Source organism: Geotrypetes seraphini, chromosome 1 (assembly GCF_902459505.1).
Source record: "Geotrypetes seraphini chromosome 1, aGeoSer1.1, whole genome shotgun sequence".
NCBI lineage: Eukaryota > Metazoa > Chordata > Amphibia > Gymnophiona > Dermophiidae > Geotrypetes > Geotrypetes seraphini.
In genome coordinates this window covers 451,447,865-451,469,016 of record NC_047084.1, presented here as the reverse complement: position 1 = coordinate 451,469,016, position 21,152 = coordinate 451,447,865, and the positions used below count along the sequence as shown (strand labels likewise).

Genomic DNA, 21,152 nt, shown 5'->3' with positions numbered 1-21,152 from the left:
AGGTCCAAGAACTTTAATATTTAAACTATTACGATATCAACATGTTGTTGAAATATGTCAGCTGGCTAAAGAAAATAAAAATCTAAGATGTCAGGATGCACGTATACATATCGTACCAGACTTCGCCAGAGAAACTGCCCTCAAAAGAAAACAACTACTTGATTTAAGACCTCAATTACGAGCACTGGGGGCTAGATATGGACTTCTCTACCCGGCGGTTATGAAAGTAACTTTAACACAGAGCTTTACTGATTATAAAAAATTAGCTGAATATATCGAACAATGTGAACAGCCAATGACTTCTTAAATAGATAAAACTGGGAATATTTCAACATTTCAATAAGATTGTTCTGATATCAAATGCTTTCACTTTGAGTCTAGTTTATTTTGTTTTATCTTATTCTAAGTTAATTTTTACGGTAAAAGAATTCTGAAAATATATAAAGTGAATTCGCCGTTTCGAATGCTGGAATTTTCAATTTACTTTAAATAATAACGATGATTACTTTCGCGAGCATGGAATGGTTCGGCGTGACATTGAAGACGTCAAAGGCTGAGTGACGTGGAGAAAAGACGGAGCGTTGACTTACCTTGGAGATTCTGCATGTATGGGGGATTGGAAGTTGGACTGCGACAGGTTTTTGGAAGATTTCCCCTCAGCGCCATTGCTTCTCTGCTCTCAAAAGGAAAAGACAATATGCTAGGAGTGCTAGTCAATGAGTCAATGCTGAAAGACTGCGCGAAGACAGGAAGTCTTATCTTTTTAGTAAATGATCTCACCGGAAGTGAAGAAGATTGGTTGCTTTCATGTCACGTCACGTCACGTCTACGGAGAAAGAGAAGGGAACTCGAAAAGGAAGTTATAAAGAAAGCGCTAATATGGATGGAATGGATGATAAGACTCTTTAAATGTGAAAATATATAGAATAAAATAAACTGATATATAGGGGAAAATAATATTTTATTTTTAAAAAAATATAATAGTTCGCATGATTTAGAAAGTAAATTTTAACCCATTTTCTTACAGATATAGGTAAATTGATATATTTCTCTAAGGCTTTGTATGACTGATTTGGAAATACAAGTAAGTATGATAATGGAAATGGGTTATGAAAATTTTTATTTATGTTTTATTTTTAAATATTTTCTTATCTAATTTTAGAATTTTTGGAGCAATTGTTTTTATGAATGGAATTGAAAATGCATGTGGTGACTGATTTAAGTTAATTTAAAAATTCTTATATCTATAAAATATATATAGAGTGACTGATTTAAGAATATAAGTAAATATGATTGTGAGAATGGATGGAAAAGAAAGCAAAGATATAGAAATATTTAATTCTATTGATACTACGTTATGTTATAAATATGGAGTAATAGATACAAATTATAATTTTTTAGCTTGTGATGGAGTGATGTCATACCTGATCTAATTTGCGTTTCCAAGTGTTCGTAGATGTATGGGGAGGGGAGGGGAGGGGAGGGAGGGAATGGGTGGACTTTAAAGTTGCAGGGTTTGGGTGAAGTAAGCAATTTTTTGATTTATATTATATATGGAAAAATGGAATATATAAAGAATATTGAAGATTGGGATGATACATTACAAATTATATTAATGTATAATGAATCTTAAGATAATATCTCTAAACGTTAATGGTCTCAATCACCCGATTAAAAGAAAAAAGGCATTATTATTTTTAAAAAGACAGAACGCTGATATATGTTGCATACAAGAGACCCATCTGTCTTAGAGATATTTGGAGCATTGAGATTAAGCATCAGATTAATGCATCTCAATGGCCACGACTTTGGTCTTGGAGGTTAAGATGCACATTATCAGCTTCTATGAGACAAACTTGGTTTTTTATTTTACATAGAGCTTATGGACCCCTACACGTTTACATAGAATTGATAGCTCTAAGTCTAATAGATGCTGGCATTGTCATCTAGAAATAGGGACATTAGATCATCTTTTATTTTATTGTCCATACATATTAATATTTTGGAAATCAATTTGGCCTCAAATTAATAGGATGTTAGAAAATCCGGTAGCCTTGACATATGATACGATACTGTTTGGTACTGCAATGAGAGCTCGGAGTCAAATTTCATCAGATAACAATAAACTTTTATTTATATTGACTGGAGTAGCAGTTCAACAAATTACACATAACTGGAAAAATTGTGACAGATTAAACTATAATTTTTGGTGGAACTCAGTTTGCCATATATATAAGATGAAGCGTACATTTGCAACACAAAAAGGATATATTGATAAGTTCAAGAGGATTTGGAGACCATTAACAGATTTTTGTAATGACTGATTTTCATTTTTCCCATATTAAGATAATGGTTAAAGGAGGGAGGGTGGGAGGGGGTAAGGTTTTTATTCTCTTTGTCATAAATTATAAATAATTTATCATAATAGATGTTATTCTTATGTGACAATAACAAAATGGAGGGAGGGAAAAGGATTTATAATTAAATAATAATTGATAAAATCATTAAAGTTTATATAATATGTAAAATCATAGTAAAGATAATATAAGATATGTTTTATATAAAGTACATTATAGATATATCAAGTGTATTGTTAAAAAAAATTGTATGAAAAAATATGACACTTGTTGTTATATGAAAAAATCAATAAAAAACTTAAAACTAATTTTAAAATATTTTTTCTGTGCTGTTGATGAATTTATATATTCCATTAAAGCTGTTTCCAGTTTTTTATTCAGTTGTTATCCTAAACTAAACTAAAACTTAGTTTTATAGACCGAGTCATCAACCAAGAGGAGCTTGACTCGGTTTACAATAATGTAAAACAATACATAAATTTGATAAGAAAAAGTAGGTTATTTTGTTCTGATACGTATTAAGTATGTATCTTCACAAACATTCTCACTTTTGCACCTCACATATGGTTTCTGGTTCTCACTCATTCTACACTCATGCACAATATGGAGTCAATCTTTGCATATTTTACTTTATTTATTTCAATTCACCATTATGCTTCACATAACCTAATTCTTAGGTTGGTGTTCACTATTACACTTTCTAATTAATTTTAATTGTTATTACTAAGTTTAAATCATTATTAATCTTATATAATGTTCACTATCACATTTCAACCCTTGCACATGATTGCGTTACACTATATTAATGAAGGTTTCACATTATAATTTTTTCAATACACAAAGTATCAATAATTTCTTCTTGTCACCATTGTTATTCAGACATACATTTATTCAATTTGCTCATACTAGGACCCCTGAGGAAGGAGTGTTTCTTCAAAATGCGGACCTTGTCGGATCCAGTCTTATCAGTCCTTTTGAAAACAAAATGTTTTATGTGTTTTATGATTATTCAAACAAGCCCAACATGGCCATGTTTTGGCTAGGCTTCAATTATCAGGAGTTCCATTATAATGTATCTCAAAACTATTCTTCATAAGTGGATCATTATTTATTTTTAAAGACTGAATCAGGCTACAGGACTATTGTTTATCTCTGATGCAGACGCAAGCCAAAGCTTGGCTGCTTCAGGCTTTTTTGAATAAAAGTGACTTTTACCATACTGCGCTGTTCTGTGTTTTATCTAACTCCTCTTTTTATATATTTATTTATTTATTTGTGGTTTTTATTGGATTGTGCTTCTACTTTTGTTTGCTAAAAAATAATACTGCAGAGCTGCAGGTTTCACAGCACCCTGTGTAGGGGCAAGGTCCATAAGCTTGTATTTTGTCTACATCTACTGGTAACAGAACAAAACCTGTAGATTTTGACTGGAGGGGAAAATAAAATTAGCAGATAAGACCATGTTCTTCCCTTTTGTAAGAAGCAGTGAAGATAAATCCCTTATGTATATTTTTTGCTAATAAGGAATGGACTTGTTCAGATACTAGCCGAACAAGAGTAAATAATGCTTTTTTTCTTTATTGTACAGGTACCTGGAATATACACGTATCCCACATACAGAACCTGTAGAGTATGAGTTCCGCTGGGGACCCCGTGCCTTTAAGGAGACCTCTAAGATAAACATTTTGAAATTTGTATCTAAAGTAAGTGCAGAACCTGCAATTCAATTGTCTTCTGAGCTGGCTCAGTAGCAAAGCAACTGTGCTGGTCCCTGTCATGCACAGGGGCCTAGGCTTAAATGCCAGGTTTAGATTTCGATAACCAAACTGGAGCCTAAGATGCCTCAGAGGCAGCAGTTTCCAAGTTTGTTCTACATTTGATATACCGCATTGACAAAACATCTATGCGGTTTACATTTAATAAAAATATTTAAAAATGAAAATTAAATAAAATCAGGAAATAGAACTACATAATCGACAGTAAAATAAGTAAAGAAAAGATTTAAAACTGATTGTGTGGTCCAAGATTCCGATTGTTCCTCCAAGGCCTGCACTGTTCAAAGTCATTGGTCTGTCAGCCGAATGCATCCATACAGTGGCGTACCTAGGGTATGTGGCACCCGGGGCCCATCATTTTTTGACACCCCCCCATGTAAAAAAATATTTTTTGTAATGACCATGAAACGGAATAAATGGTCAGAATAGAAACAGGCAGTGAAAATTTTCTTATATTCCAAACATAACATAACATAAATTATGTCTGAATTGTCATGACATCAGAAGTACATATGGAGTAGTTGCAGGTGATGCTTGGGACAGTTCTGATTGTGTTAGTTCGGTTTTATGTGTTTTTTGAATAAAAGGGTTTTTATTTCTTTTTGAAGGTTTTGCAGTCTGTGGTCGATGTCAATTGGTTGTAGAGTTGGGGGTCGAGTGTTTCAGCTCGAATGGCTAGGAGGTTGTCGAACAGTATTTTTCTTTTGACGTTTTTGGTTGGAGGGTGTGTGAATGGTGCGTGAGTTCTCCTATGTCTGTTTGAAGTGGATTGAATTATTTAGCTGAAGAAATTAGTTACCCCCTCATCCCACACACATTAATTCTCTTCCATTTTTGTTCCCATTATAAAAAAACACTGAAAAGTTCCCAGAAAAAAAATACATTAAAATAAGAAGTGAAAACAAAGGCCCCTACAGATGAGAACAAAACTGCTTTTACCATAACTTCTGGCCACTTCATTTTTAAGTTTAGATCTTTCCTTTCAAACAGAGACCTTGCTAGATGTCAAATACAGCACAAGGTAACTTCACATGGACTTAGCTGTGCAGGAAATGTGAATCTCCTCATACACCCACTATATAGTGCAAAAATGTGCAAAGGTCTGTTTTTTTCTTTCGATCACTACATAGCCTAATGCCACACAAGCAGCTGTTACAAACATATTCTGAAGGTCAATGCTAAGGTTAACAAAGTTTCCTTCCTTGGACCAGAAGGAGATACTGATAAACCACTGGAAGAGATCCCAAAACAACACCCAAAGACCCACTCAGTGTGTGAACCAGTTAAGTGGAGTGGACTAACTGGGGGGTGGAAATGGGCCCGGAGTTTGCTCAGCAGAATTTCCCAGACCACCTCTTCCTCTCAACACATTGACACGCTGCCACCATCACCACTAGGAACACCTCACTGGGTAGGCCAGCTATGCTATAAACTTTATAAAACACATTATTATATTTTCTTATAAAGCACATATTTTAACTGAACTCTCTGACAACCTCAGCCTTTCCATTCACAAAAATAGAAGGAAGAAAAGTTCCCATTTCCTGCTGTCTCATGTCCCCGGCCTATACAATATTTTTTTTCTGCAGACCCTTCAAAAGTCTGACCAAATCACTTGCATTATAAAGTACTGAGGATGCCATCTCTCCCCAATCCCAGGTCCTAAAGTCTAAGACAGTAGCGCAAACTAATGCTGCCAGATTCAGGAAAAAATTTTGATTCGATTCAGCCTATTGAATTGGTTTTTCAATTCGATTTTCCTGCCCAGTTGGGTGATTTTTTTCAAAACTCCTGGTGGGTTTTATAGCTTTTTCACCCTCTTTGGCTTATCCTAACCACACTGGCGCTGTGGTGTAAATAAAATAAAGAAACAAAAAGGACTTTTCCTCTCTCTGTTAAATCCTAGCTCACGTTTGCAGTCCAACACCAGCTTTGACAGGATACACATTTCAAATCTGACATATTATAATCACAAAACAGAAAATGAAATTAATTTTTCTACCTTTTGTTGTCTGGTTATATTTCAAATCTTGTTGGTCCAAGGCTCTGGTTTTCTTCTGATAACTTGCTTGCCAGGGTCTCCTTCTTACTGCATGCTAACCATCCATCTGCCAACTCTGTCCTCCCTTTCCATTTCCCTTCCCTTCCCAGGAAGTTTGGTATCTTTCCTTTTTTTCATCTCCCTCCACAGATCCACCTTTTCTTAACTACCCTTTCATCCGGCATCTCTCCCTTTCTTTTCCTAATTACCCTCCTATCCAGTATCTCTATCCCTCCTCCACACCATCCCTTGTGTCCAATTTCTCTCCCTTTCTGTTCCTTCCCTCCCTAAATCCCATGGTCCATCATCTCTCTCCCTCTCCTCTATTTTCAGACCCATTATTTCTCCCCCCCCCAAAGTTTGGCATATGCACGTCTCTTTGAACACCCCCTTCCCTCCGTGTACTTCTAAACCAGGGTCCCCCCAAAGGCCTGTCCCCCCTTAAAGGTCTGCCTGTCCCCCCTTGAAGGCCTGCACCCCCCTTGAAGGCCTGTCCCACCCCCTTGTAGGCCTGTCCCCCCTTGAAGGCCTGCCTGCCTGTCCCCCCCTTGAAGGTCTGCACTCCCCCCGAAGGTCTGCACCCCCTTGAAGGTCTGCACCCCCCCCGAAGGCCTGCACCCCCCCCCGAAGCCCTGTCCCCCCCCTTGAAGGCCTGTCCTCCCCTTGAAGGCCTGCCTGCCTTTCCCCCCCTTGAAGGCCTGCACCCCCCAAAGGCCTACACCCCCCCGAAGGCCTGCACCCCCACCCCGAAGGCCTGCACACCCCCCGAAGGCCTGTCCCACCCCTTGAAGGTCTGCACCCCCCCCCGAAGGCCTGTACCCCCCCGTAGGCCTGCACCCCCCCGAAGGCCTTCACCCCCCCCCGAAGGCCTGTCCCACCCCCTTGTAGGCCTGTCCCCCCCCCTTGAAGGCCTGCCTGCCCCCCCTTGAAGGCCTGCACCCCTTGAAGGTCTGCACACACCCCGAAGGCCTGCCTGCCTGCTTGTAACCCCCCTCCTCCTTGAAAGCCTGCCTGCCTGCCCACCCGCCCCACCCTGAAGGCCTGATGCCCCGACCCACCCCGAAGGACCGCTCGCCCCTCTGGTCTCCCCGCACCAACTATGAAGCAGCCGCAGCAGGATCGCGACGTCAGCGATCCCTGCGCTGCTTAGGCGCTGCTTCCTGCGCCGAGGTCCCGCCCCTCCTCTGACATCAGAGGAGGGGCGGGACCGCGGCGCAGGAAGCAGCGCCCAAGCAGCTCAGGGATCGCTGACGTCGCGATCCTGCTGCGGGCTGCTTCACAGGTGTTGCAGGAAGGTCAGTGGGGTGAGCGGTCCTTCGGGGGTGGGGGGGACTGAACGGCAAGGCCGGGAGCACCCCCTCAGGGCTGGCACCCGGGGCGCACCGCCCCCCCTTGGTACGCCACTGCATCCATAAATAAACCTGTTTTAAAAAGAGTTTTAAATTGTTCAAGATTGGATTCCATTCGAAAATGATTTGAAAGAGCATTAACTGAAAAGATATGGTCTCGGATAGATACGTATGTACCGTATTTTCACGTAGATAACGCGCACCCGTGTAAAACGCACACAAGGGTATAGCGCGCGGGAAACCCAAATATATGTAAAAATTTTTGTATACCGCGCACATCCGTATACCGCGCATGCTGCCCGACTCTCCCGTCGCCGCCCGACTCTCCTCTGGCCACCCTGACTCTCCTTTCGCCCGCCCCTACTCTCCTCTCCCCCTTGAAGTCCTGTCCCCACTCTGAAAGCCTGATGCCCCCCCCGATGTCCGATTCACCCCCCCCCCGCAGGACTGCTCGCACCCCCACCCCGAAGGACCACTCGCACCCCCACCCTGAAGGACCGCTCGCACGTACCCGACTCCCCAACACGATCGGGGCAAGAGGGAGCTCAAGCCTTCTTGCCTCAGCCAACCGCGGCACCTCCGACATGATCGTGGCAAAAGGGAGCCCAAGCCCTCTTGCCCCACCGACTCCCCAACTCCCCGACAATATCGGGCCAGGAGGGAGCCCAAGTCCTCCTGGCCCTGGCGACTCCCCCCCCCCCCCCGCTAGTTGTTCGGGCCAGGAGGGAGCCCAAACCCTCCTGGCCACGGCGACCCCCTACCCCCACCCCGCACTACATTACGGGCAGGAGGGATCCCAGGCCCTTCTGCCCTCGAAGCCAACCCCCCTCCCCTCAACGACCGCCCCCCCAAGAACCTCCGACCGCCCCCCCAGCCGACCCGCGACCCCCCTGGCCGACCCCCAGGACACCCCCACCCCCCTTCCCCGTACCTTTGTGTAGTTGGCCGGACAGACGGGAGCCAAACCCGCCTGTCCGGCAGGCAGCCAACGACGGAATGAGGCCGGTTTGGCCCATCCGTCCCAAAGCTCCGCCTACTGGTGGGGCCTAAGGCTCCTGGGCCAATCAGAATAGGCCCGGGAGCCTTAGGTCCCTCTTGGGGGTGGGGCCTGAGGCACATGGGCCCAACCCGACCATGTGCCCAAGACCATATTTATGTTGCAACTGTGAAAAATCAAGCAGTTTACCCCGATATTGTCGGGGAGTTGGGGAGTCAGCAGGGCAAGAGGGCTTGGGCTCCCTTTTGCCCCGATCGTGTCGGGGGGGCAAGAGGGCTTGAGCTCCCTCTTGCCCCGATCGTGTCGGGGGTGCCGCGGTTGGCTGGGGCAAGAGAGCTTGAGCTCCCTCTTGCCCCGATCGTGTCGGGGAGTCGGCGGGGCAAGAGGGCTTGACGTTAGAGAAAGGGCGAACCGCCGGAAGAGGAAGCAGCAGGCGCAGGGCTCACAGAAGGGCCAGGACCGCCAAGAGGAAGCAGTAGGACACCGGTAGGAGCTTCTACATGATGGGGGGGGGGGGTCGGGAGGCTGTGGGGGTGCGAGCGGTCCTTCGGGGTGGGGGTGCGAGCGGTCCTGCGGGGGGGGTGAATCGGACATCGGGGGGGCATCAGGCTTTCAGGGTGGGGACAGGACTTCAAGGGGGAGAGGAGAGTCGGGGCAGGCGAAAGGAGAGTCGGGGTGGCCAGAGGAGAGTCGGGGCGGGTGAAAGAAGAGTCGGGCGGTGACGGGAGAGTCGGGCAGCATGCGCGGTATACGGGTGTGCGCGGTATATAAAAATTTCTGTACATAAATTTGTGTTTTCCGCGCACCATACCCGTGTGCGTGTTTTACACGGGTGCGCGTTATCTACGTGAAAATACGGTAGTTCCAGAAGCATACTTGTAATCCAAAGCACTCGTATATCAAAACGAATTTCCCTGTAGGAAATAATGGAAACTCATATGATTCGTTCCACAACCCAAAAACTTGAATACAAAATACTATACATACTTGTATTGCAAGATCTTGCTCATTTAGAACAGTTGCTACACTCCTGCAGCGTCAGAGAGAGAACAAATTGGCTCAGTTGTGATGTGTGTATGCTGTATGTATTTGTATTGCAAGACATTGCTTGTATATCAAGTTAAAATTTAATAAAATGTTTTGCTTGTCTTGCAAAACACTTGCAAACGAAGTTACTTGCAATCCAAGGTTTTACTGTACTAATATACTGTCTCCATTTTATCAGATTCAGAACAAGGCTCCTGAGTCATGGGTGACACACTACAAGGAGGCAATGGCGGAGAGTGCTGCTACAGCAGCTAATCCCTGACTTGTTCTATGCCCCTTCTCTTATGGATTCTACATCATATCTACTACCTGAGGACAGCTTGCTAGCTTTCCAGCTACCAGCAAAGAGCCCACTTGTGGGTTTGTTTTGTTTTTTTACTACTACACTATGCAATAGGTGCTATCTTATATCTTCTGCCTAAGTCTTTCTCTGAGATGTTCCATTTAATGATGACTTCCATTGGACTTTCCCTCCTCCTCTCTGATTGCAATGCTTCTGCTATTCTTTTGTTTTGTGTGTATTTATTTCAAGGGAAATGGTTTACAATTGTGAAAGAGAGCCTACTGTAAATGGTTCATGCCAATAAGGAAGTGAGACAAGGTTTTTTTTTTAAATAAAAGTTTTATTTTGTTATGATTTGTTTTATTAATACTACACATACTGATATATAGTGGTCTAAATGCCTATAGCACCAGCCATGTAGTAGCTGCAACAAGTGAATGAGACTAAAAGACTGGGGAAGAGGCTAGGTGTGGTAGAATAATTAAAAGAAGTAAAAAGAAAAATAATAGCAAGCACATAACTGCTCAAAGACTATCCCAGCAAACTGTATATGGAGATTTCTAGTTGTGCTTCTGCCCTCCCCCCCCCCCTTATTTTAAATGTCAGCATAGTCTTCAGTCATCTCTTTACAGATTAAAAAGGGGTGGGATTAGAGCTCTGCTCTCTATACACAATTGGAAAATGGCAGGCACCAGTCTTCCTCCTACTGCAAAGGCATTTCTCTTTCTGATGTAGTATCTGCAGTGGTGAAAGATCTTTCACAATAAGGCTAAAAAAGAACTAGCCAGTAAAGGGAGAATAAACTTCCAGAGGAAGGGAATTATCTCCTTTGTGTGTTTCTTGTCCTTTTTAGAAGTGTTCTGGTACCGTATCTAGTGCCTCTTCTGGGTCACGGGAAACTTCTACATTCTGTGTTAAAGAAAGGAGAAAGATGAAAATCAACATAGGCAAATTAATGCAATATGACAGTAACCATTTTGGGAACAATAATTGGGAATTTATAACATCATAAAGAAACCCTGGAAGAACCTGTGGTCTATTGTGATGCTATATAAAGGAAGGCTTTAGAAGAAGTGACTACCATATCTTTGAGGAAAGGTTCAGGTAGGAAGAAGTTTATTTGGTTTAATGAGGTACTGTCAGCAAAAAGGGTATGGTGTAAAGACTAAACAGCGAGAAATAAGAATATATGAACAAGAGGTTAGCAGTGACTAGTACAGGGGATAGGTTGGGGTAAATAGAAAATAGGCAGGAGGAAGGGGTGTTACCTGTGGGTACACTGAGACAAGCAGAAGAGTGCTGGACACTGCTGCCTCGCCCAGGTCCTCCAAATCAGGTTTTTTGTTAGGTTCAGGGCTAGCCAGGGGCAAAGCATGATGATGCCGATACAGGGGAGCCTGGCTAGGTTTCTGCATCAGATGCTGAGCCATGGGGGATGGGAAGAGAGGAAAAAAATATCAGACCAGAAATAGTCTGAGTTGGGAGAGTGTGTACACACACCAGTCCACCTTCAAGTGTAAAGATGGCTGTATTATCTAACAGAGCATATGACGCCTTCGCTTTGCTATTCATAGGAGCAGAGATCCAGGTATAAACCATCCCAACTTCTTGTTCTAGTCCAGGGGTGTCAAAGTCCCTCCTTGAGGGCTGCAATCCAGTCGGGTTTTCAGGACTTCCCCAATGAATATGCATGAGATCTATTTGCATGCACTGCTTTCATTGTATGCTAATATATCTCATGCATATTCATTGGGGAAATCCTGACAATCCGACTGGATTGCAGCCCTCAAGGAGGGACTTTGACACTCCTGTTCTTGTCACCACTCCATAATACAAATTTCTGCAGTTTTATTGTGAAACTATAGGAATATAGAACCTTTGAACAAAACAAAAAAAGAGGCAGAGAGGGGGATGGGATTTGATATACTACCCTCCTGTGTTTACAATCAAAACAGTGTACAAATCAGTTATTTTGTACCTGGTGCAATGGAGGGTTAAATTACTTGCCCAGAGTCGCTGGCAATTGAACCCAGTTCTGTTTCTTAGATTGCTGCATTAATAACAGCAGTGTGACTATAGACTACGTTGAGCAAGATAGATATACCTATCCTGTGTTATGCCATGTGTGAACATACTGAGAAAAAAAAACACTGTTCAGCCTGTTTTCCGTTCTTTCAGTTGAAAACCTAAGTTAGTCCATCTTTGCAGAAAGGCCATAGATAACACATCACATCTAGTTGCAAGTCTATGTGAAGGCTTCCCAAACCTGTCCTATGGATCCTACACCCAGTTTGATTCTTAGGACAACTATTGTGAGTATGCATGCAATAGATCCTTAGTATCATCAGAGAGAGCACTTGTGGCTGTCCAGAAAATGCATCAGGTTGTGGGGTTATCAAACAGGTTTGTGAAGTCTTGGGTGATAATATCTTAACTGACCTAGTATAGAGCCAGTCAGATGTTATGATTAGGCACTGGTTCTTGACGTGGCTATTCTCTAGGGCAGTGATTCCCAACCCTGTCCTGGAGGAACACCAGGCCAATCGGGTTTTCAGGCTAGCCCTAATGAATATGCATGAGAGAGATTTGCATATGATGGAAGTGATAGGCATGCAAATTTGCTTCATGCATATTCATTAGGGCTAGCCTGAAAACCCAATTGGCCTGGTGTTCCTCCAGGACAGGGTTGGGAACCACTGCTCTAGGGTTCACGAAGGAAAGTTGCTGGCAGTAAGTGATCTGCCTGCTGCAGGTTGAAAACTGAATACAATTATGCCCAGGCATCCTGTGCCCTGCACTCACCAGTGGCCGGTCTCGATGTGTGTTCACAGCCTCAACATTCAGGTAAATTGACTCCACCTTGCAGCCTGGTGAAAAAGCAGAGGCAAGAACAATGAAGGAATTCTGCAGCCTTTATTAATAAAAGTTAGTAGGAACAGGTAAACCTGGTGACATCCTTCCCTTATCGAGCTGCATCTAAGATTAGAGTAAGTCTGCACTCCATAAGATAACCTCTGTCCTTTGTCTGACAGACTGATGAGTAATTATATATATACTAGTCTTTAAGCCCGTTACATTAACGGGTGCTAGAAAGCAGCCCCCTTTCCCTCTCCCCCTCCAGTTCCTCCCTAACTGTCTCTCCGTAGCTCCCCTTCTATCTTCCCCCCCTAAGCAAAATGATCTGCCTCCCAGCACACCCCTCCCCCCGAAGCAGCCCCCTTTCCCTCTACCCCTCCAATTCCTCCCTGACTGTCTCTCCGTGGCCCCCCATTTTGTCTCCCCCCCCAAGCAAAGCTATCTACCTCCCAGCACACCCCTCCCCCAAAGCAGACCCCTTTCCCTCTCCCGCTCCAGTTCCTCCCTGTCTCTCTGTGGTCCCCCTTCTGTCTCCCCCCCAAGCAAAGCTGTCTGCCTCCAAGCACAGCCCTTCCCCAAAGCAGGCCCCTTTCCCTCTCCAGTTCCTCCCTGTCTCTCCGTGGCCCCCCTTCTGTCTCCCCCCCAAGCAAAGCTGTGTGCCTCCAAGCACACCCTTACCCCAAAGCAGGCCCCTTTCCTTCTTCCCAGTTCCTCCCTGTCTCTTCGTGGCTCACTCGATTTTCTCTTCTCGCGGTCTGGCCAGCTCCCCTAGTCCCTTGCCGCCACCACCACCCCCTTCCCTTCCCGCGGTCGACAAACCTCTTGCCTCCAGCAGCCGCCGCAGCACTGTAAACACGCTTCGCGGCCTCTACTGCCCCGATTTGCTCTTCCGTGTCCCTGATGACGTCATCAGAGAAACGGAAGAGCAAATGAAGGCAGTAGAGGCCGCGAAGCAGCGTGTTTACAGTGCTGCGACGGCTGCTGGAGGCAAGAGTTTTGTCGACCGCGGAAAGGGAAGGGGGTGGTGGCGGCGGCGGCAAAGGACTAAGGTAGCCGGCCAGACCGCGAGAAGGGTGGGCTGAGAGGGACCTGGGACCGTTGCAGAGGCTCGTTGCACAGTGTAAATACAGTTGCTCAGTGTGAGGCTTCCTTCGCTCTTCCGGGTCTGCATTATGACTCCTCAACGCGCCATCTAGCGCATGCGCAGTCGTGCGGCCACATCCCGACAGAAAAGGGATCAGGGAACACGTTTCGATACTGCGCATGCACGGGCTAGCATTTTATTATTTAAGATATATATATATTTTATTTTTTTTTTAATTCATTTTTTAAAACTTACAATAAGTCTAACAGCATATGTAACATTTTAAATTCAGATACAACACTTAATATTTCGTTAAAATCCACATCAGAATTTATCTGCCCCCTAATCAATAACATTATTTAAATCTGAAAAAAACGTAATAATATCCATTCCTTTATACCTTACTTTAATAATCAGACCAAAATACCCATCCCCCACCTTTGGTCATGCATACTTAAGGGGAAAAAATAATATTCAATCATTACAATTACTATTTTTTTAAAAAAGAGGTCTGCATTCTTGTATATTAATTGTAGGACTCACCATAAGCAACTGGGGTCAGTTTCAGCGCAGTGTGAAGGGGACACTTCAGGTATGGCAGTTCCTCTGTAAAAGAAAGGGAGAGCTTGGAGAGATTAAGCTTATATGATCCAGGCCATGGGCCTACTATAATTGAATGTTACAGCACTGTCTGTAAGTGAGTTTCAGCTCTGTCGAATAGTCAGTACCTGCACTTTTATCTAAGAAGTAGGCAAGAAGGCAGCGCATGACAGCTTGATGACAGATAACCAGCACATTCTCTTGTCTTTCTAGCTCCATTATCACAGGCTCCAGTCGCTGAACCAGATCCTCATAGGACTAAATAGAGAGGGACATGAACATAAGTTACAAATTTTTGTCAAGCAGAACAGATGCAGGCACACAAAGTGCTGACAACAGATGCTGTTACCAGGACACATTGCCACTGTCTAAGGCCTTTGAACTGAAGATGCGTGAGATCTATTAGCATACAATGAAAGCAGTGCATGCCAATAGATCTCATGCATATTCATTGGGGAAATCCTGAAAACCTGACTATTGCGGCCCTCGAGGAGGGACTTTGACACCCCTGGTCTAAGGCATGTTGAGTGAGCACAACAAATTCTCATAAATTCAGACAAGTTGAAGCTCCAGAAACCCAAAACTAGAGTAACTCCATCTTCTTAGCATCCACCTCCAGAGGTATTTTTCCTCCACACTTGCAAATTTTTACTAGGGCGGGATCTGGAATGGTCTGGTGGGACTCCACTTACTGTAACAGGTGTTATCCAGGGCCAGCAAGCAGATATTCTCACATGTGTGATGTCATCCACAGAGCCCTGGTACGGGCGCTTTAAAAGTGCATTGCCACTTTATTTTTTTTGTAAACCTTTATTCATTTTTCATCTTTCAACAAGTGTAAAATTATTAAATAATTAACAATGAATGCATCACTTGATATTCTATCATTTATAATGTTAATAGATAAAATTTAATCCCTCCCATCCCTTCAATCTCATATTCAATCAAATATATCACATAAAAATTCAAATACTCCCATCCCCTTATTCACAATTATACTTATAAAGTAGAATGGTATCTATTCATTACAATATTTAGTTAATGGCCCCCATATCTCCTTAAATTTATTATAACTCCCCTTTTGTATAGCTATTGTTCTCTCCATTTTATAAATGTGACATAACGAATTCCACCAGAAATTATAATTCAGTCTATTCCAATTACTTGTGATCTGTTGTATGGCGACTCCTGTCATAATCAATAAAAGCTTATTATTATTTGATGATATTTGGCTCTTTGTTCTCATTGATATACCAAATAAAATTGTATCATATGATAATGCTACATGATTTTCTAATAAACAATTAATTTGGGACCAAATTGATTTCCAAAAGGCCATGATAAAGGGACAATAGAATAATAAATGATCTAAAGTCCCTGCTTCAAGATTACAATGCCATCATCTATTAGACTTAGAGCTATCTAACTTCTGTAATCGAACTGGGGTCCAAAATGCTCTATGTAACAAAAAGAACCAAGTTTGTCTCATAGAGGCGGACACTGTACATCTCATCCTCCAAGACCAAATTTGTGGCCATTGAGAAGCATTAATTTGATGCTTGATCTCAATGTCCCTAAGTCCAGTTTTAGGTTTTTTATTTACAAATCCGTTTATCAATTTATACCACTGTGCGGCCTGGTGTCCCAAGAAGTCCACCTGGAAGCATAAAAATTCTAAACTATATATCGTATTAAGATTCTTACATTCAGGGAACCCTGCCTGAATGGCCTGCTTCAGTTGCAACCATCTAAAGCTTTGTGATTTATTAAGACCATATTTATGTTGCAACTGTGAAAAGTCAAGCAGTTTACCATTTGAAATAACATCACCTAAAATCCGTATACCTGCTATCATCCAATGCTTCCAGATGACCTTAAATCCGCCAATTTGAATTTTGGAGTTTAACCATATAGTTTGATTTGTCGATTTATAGATTGGACTAGGTGTTAAATTACTGACATATTGCAGAGTTTTCCATGTATCCATAAATATTCTGTTTTCTTTATACAATCTAGGCATTTTAATGCTAAGAACATGTCATAAACGTGACATAAACCCAGTTTTGTGCATATCAATAATAAAAGGGAGAGCCTTAGCTAAGCGTAGCCAAAAGTTTTCCATCTACATTGATTAGCGAGATAGGCCAGTAATTTGAAACCAACGTGGGATCTTTATTTGGCTTTGGCAAAACTATAGTATAACTTAAAACAAGAATCTACAAAAGAAAAAATGAAACCATTTTTATTCAAACATCCAGTGAAGGAATCAAGGAGACATTGGTTGCTCCTTCTGTTGTATAAAATCTTCCAATTTTCCTAGATCATCAAAAGTAGTTGTTTTGTTTTCCATAGTAATCTTCATTATTGCAGGGTATAGAAGCCCATATTTGCCCCCATAGCTCGTAATTGTGGCCTCAGATCTAAAAATTTTTTCCTCTTATTTGCCGTGTGTTTGGCAAAATCAGGCACAATATGAATACAGTCATCTTGGCATTTAAAATTCTTATTTTGTTTTGCCAATTGGAAAATCTCTATAACCTGCTGATGTCTTAATAATTTAAATATTAGTGGCCGAGGACCCATTTGAAATAATTCTATTTCAGTTTCCTCCATTTTCTTTTCAAACTGATTTGATTTTATTTCCATAAGTTCTATTCTTTTATTCAGGTTAGTTACTTCATTTGTCAGATCGTTTAATTTCTTTGCGTTTGCCAACACAATCTTTTTTATTTCCTTCAATTCTTTCATAACTTCACTGTCGGTTCCTTTTTGTACTGGCACCTTCAGAGGGGTTTCAGGCTCCGGCTTCGCTCTTTTAACGCTTCTGGTGTTTACGAACAATGAGTCATTTTTAACTTGTTTCCCCGAAGCCAATTTTGCTTTTACTCCTTTTCCGTACAAAAAGAAAGATTTACAAGCGACTTATTGATCTTAAAACAGTTTGTCAACACGGAGCTCACCCGCTACCCGACCGTTTTCATGCATGGCCAAGCCACTTTAAGAAATTTTGAAAGTTCGCGATAGCCTGCACCGCACATGCGTGAGTGCCTTCCTGCCTGACGTAGGCACGTGGCTCCTCAATTCAGTAAGTCAGCTATGAAGCCAACCAGGGGAGGTGGGTGGGTTGTGAGAATATAATAATAACTTTATTCTTTTATACCGCCATTACCAAAAGTTCTAGGCAGTTTACAACAAAAATAGGTGGACAGTCAGCAAAGTACAATCATACCATAGAAATACAAATAGTAGAATGGAATATATAATACAGTCAGTAAGAGAATCTCAATGTTAAGTAATAAAATTGTCCAACAGAATGGTCTTAACTAATATACGGAAAGAACAGCAATTTGATGCTTGATGAATACATTCACCTAACCACAATTGTAATTTATCTGCCTGCTGTCCCTGGATAACACCTGTTGCAGTAAGTAACTGTGCCTTTATCTCAGGACAAGCAGGCAGCATATTCTCCAAGCTAACCAGAATGGGATGATGGGAGTGTTGGCTAGAGAATGACAAGGGGGAAAAATTCTGTCCCCATCACTGCCCTGTCCCTGCCGTCCCTGCAGCATCCATACAAGCCTCAGTACTGCAGTATTTAGCTTATTCCTTTCTTATAAATCAAAGTTCTGTCTGCTGAATTAGAGAAAGAGATGTTCAGCTGGCAGGGCTTTGTTTATAAATTTTTATCAACACAACTAATATACTACTTTATCCTAAAGCAAAAAAGGAAATAAATAGAAATTTTTTTTTCTACCTTTGTTGTCTGGTTTCTGCTTTCCTCATCTTCTCATTCAATTCCTTCCATCCACTGTCTGACTTCTCTCAGCAACTTCCATTTGCTCTGTTACTGTGCCTCTCCTTTCACACCCCCCCAATTGGTCTGGCACCCATCTTCTTCCCTCCGCTCCCCCCATAGTCTGGCATCTCTGTCTTCTCCCCACTCTGTCTTCCCCATTTCCCTTCCAGCGTCTTCTGCCCACTCTTGTCTTCCCCATTTCCCTTCCAGCGCCTTCTCCCCACCACCACCATTCCCTCTCTCTGCCCTTCAACACCCCCTTGCGCGTCCCGAGAATCCCCCTTACCTTCGCAGCGCGTTAGTAAAGTAAGTTGCTCAAACCTGCCTGCCTGCAGTCGCATGTGTGTAAGCAGAAGCTTCTCCTCTGACGCAACCGGAAGTTGCGTCAGAGGAGAAGCTTCCACCTACACACATGCGACTGCAGGCAGCTAGGCAGGTTCGGTCGGCTTGAGTAACTTACTTTACTAACGCGCCGTGAAGGTAAGGGGGGGAGGGTGGGAGATAGATTTGGTAGGTAGGAAGGAAGGAAGGAGGGAGGGGGGGGCCACGCGCGATCGGTGACCGCACGCGTTCCCTCAACTGCGGGGACAAGGCCATTCACGCTCCATGGGGCGGTGGATGGCCTTGTCCCTGTGCCCAAAGTGAGCACTTCCCCCCCCCCCCCACCGTTTCAGCAGGTTACCCACAGCTAGCCACAGGTAACAGCCACCGTGTCATTCTCTAGTGTTGGCCTTTAGGAAAATAATTTTTTTAATACTGTCTAGCTGAAGTGCCCATCCTGTCTGGAAAAAGTTTCCAGACTATAATGTGAGGTGAATGTATGAACCGGGGACCAAATAGCAGCTTTGCAAATCTCATCAATAGGGGTAGAGTGGGTGAAAGCTACTGAAGTTGCAATAGCTTGATCTTTATGGGCTGTGACCTGACTCTCCAGGTGCAGCCCAGCCTGAGCATGACAGAACGATATGCGGGAAGCCAATCAGTTGGAAATCGTTCTCTTGGAAATAGGATACACCAACTTGTTAAGATCAAAAGAGACAAAAAGTTGAGGAGATGTTCTATGCGGCTTTGTCCTGCTGAAATAATAGACAAAAGCACGCTTACAATCCAGCGTATGAAGTGCCGTTTCTCCTGGATGAGAATGAGGCTTGGGAAAAAATATTGAGCATGCGATGAAGCTACTAAGTAGTAGATTTAAAATAGACTGGAGAATATATTTCTTCACACAATGTGTAATTAAACAATGGAATTTATTGCTGGAGAATGTGGTGAAATCAATTAGCTTAGCAGAGTTTAAAAAAGGTTTGGATAATTTCCTAAACAGGTCCATAGGCCATTATTGAGATGGCTTGGGGAATCCACTGCTTATAGTTAGGATAAGCAGTACAAAATCTGTTTTACTACTTGGGCTCTAGCTAGGTACTTGGGACCTGGGCTGGCCACTGTTGGAAACAGGATACTGGGCTTGATGGACCTTTGGTCTGTCCCAGTATGGCAATTTTTATGTTCTTATGATTTCAAATGTCTTTTTTTTTTTTTTTTTTTTGCTTCTCCCCTACCAGAGACCGCTGCACTCATCTCTCATCTGGTAGGAACATTAAGAAGTACATGTCACACCCTTTCAAATGTATATATTAGATTTCCACTTTTGGTACATTTTTGAGAGAAAAAAATAGTTGCCATGACTTATGAATTAAGTCTCGTGTATATATACTTTATGTATGTGTGTGTGTATATATATATATATATATATATATATATATATATATATATATATATATTATTACCGTGTGGTCCTTGATGCTTATCAGTAAATAAAAAGGGATTTTGAACTCAAGGTCAGATAATACAAGACACTCCCACTACAAATCTTGTCCTTGAATAATGACGCGCACACACACTTTTTACTAACTCAGTAAATGGCGCTCAACACAAATTCTATCATGGCTGCTCAAAGATGAGCTCCCATTATGGAACACTGAGCACTGATTTTAGTTCACAAATTTGGCTGCCAGGACTTACACTCATTGAAACTAGGTATAATTCCTGGTGCCCAATTTGCGCATGCTTCCCTGGTATTCTATAACAAAGTGCGCAAATTTTATGAATGCCCCAGACCTGCCCATGCACTTCCCATGGCCACACACCCCTTTTGGGTTGTGTGCTATGAGATTTCAGCACACACTGTTATAGAATAACATGGAGGAAGATGTACACACAAATCCAAATTGCTGATTAGTGCAAATTCACACCCAATTATTGGTACTCATTAGCTCCTTAGACACTTTAATTTGGATGTATACTTGGATCAGCACCATATATAGAATCCGGGGGTTTCTGTCTGCCATAAGTGACACCAACATGTTATACTACCTGGCTGTACTGAGTGTTACATACCTCGCCTTTGGGATAGCGATATCGGTATTTGTCTTGGTCTCGCAAGGCAAACTCCTCTGGGTGGTACTCCTGGATCTCCTCATATGTCATCTCCTCACAGACCCCCTGAAACGGAGTACAAAAGACCTCCAGTTCACTCAGACATTCTAAAATTTGTCCATGACACACTTGCTATGCTTTTGCAACTTGAAAAAAACCTCTTTATGTATACCTGCCTTCCACACATACACCCTCCCCCCACAATCTTTGGAGGGAAATGTGACAGCAGTGGGAAAACCCAGCTCCCCATTCTCTTCCATCACCCTCTCATCTTCTCTCTCCCAACTCCTCCTCACTTCCCCTTTTCCAGGCTTCTCATTCTCTCTTTTCCTCAGTCCTCTAATTTTTATTCTAGGTTCCCAGGCTTCCTCCTTTCTTCCTGAAGACTTAAAATACCTCCTCCTCCTCCTCCTAGGACCCTTATCAAGGCTGAAGATGCTTTTGCTGTCTAATTCTGCTCCCAAGCCCACTAACCAAGAAAAGGCACTGATCCCAGGCAAGTGATAAAGCTCATTTTCTAAACCCTGG

The 21,152-nt window shown here is 42.8% G+C and overlaps 2 protein-coding genes across 6 annotated transcripts in view; one reads left to right on the top strand and one right to left on the bottom strand.

Annotated features, from left to right (window-relative positions):
- The window catches only part of LOC117348819 (non-structural maintenance of chromosomes element 3 homolog), a 68,182-nt gene extending 57,982 nt beyond the window's left edge, over window positions 1-10,200 (top strand). For both annotated transcript variants that reach the window (XM_033921355.1, XM_033921347.1), the window contains 2 exons: window positions 3,946-4,060; window positions 9,745-10,200. In XM_033921355.1, the coding sequence (XP_033777246.1) occupies window positions 3,946-4,060; window positions 9,745-9,828 (199 nt within the window). In that variant the 3' untranslated portion in view covers window positions 9,829-10,200. The remainder of the gene's footprint in view (window positions 1-3,945; window positions 4,061-9,744) is intronic.
- Window positions 10,201-10,218: 18 nt separating this feature from the next.
- PFKFB1 (6-phosphofructo-2-kinase/fructose-2,6-biphosphatase 1) overlaps window positions 10,219-21,152 on the bottom strand; it is a 70,304-nt gene continuing 59,370 nt past the window's right edge. For 2 of the 4 annotated variants that reach the window (XM_033921312.1, XM_033921303.1), the window contains exons 10-15: window positions 20,586-20,690; window positions 14,518-14,647; window positions 14,333-14,395; window positions 12,652-12,716; window positions 11,118-11,270; window positions 10,219-10,758 (exon numbers count right to left, since the gene is read on the bottom strand). In XM_033921312.1, the coding sequence (XP_033777203.1) occupies window positions 10,699-10,758; window positions 11,118-11,270; window positions 12,652-12,716; window positions 14,333-14,395; window positions 14,518-14,647; window positions 20,586-20,690 (576 nt within the window). In that variant the 3' untranslated portion in view covers window positions 10,219-10,698. The remainder of the gene's footprint in view (window positions 10,759-11,117; window positions 11,271-12,651; window positions 12,717-14,332; window positions 14,396-14,517; window positions 14,648-20,585; window positions 20,691-21,152) is intronic. The other 2 variants (XM_033921322.1, XM_033921332.1) reach the window with 2 other exon arrangements.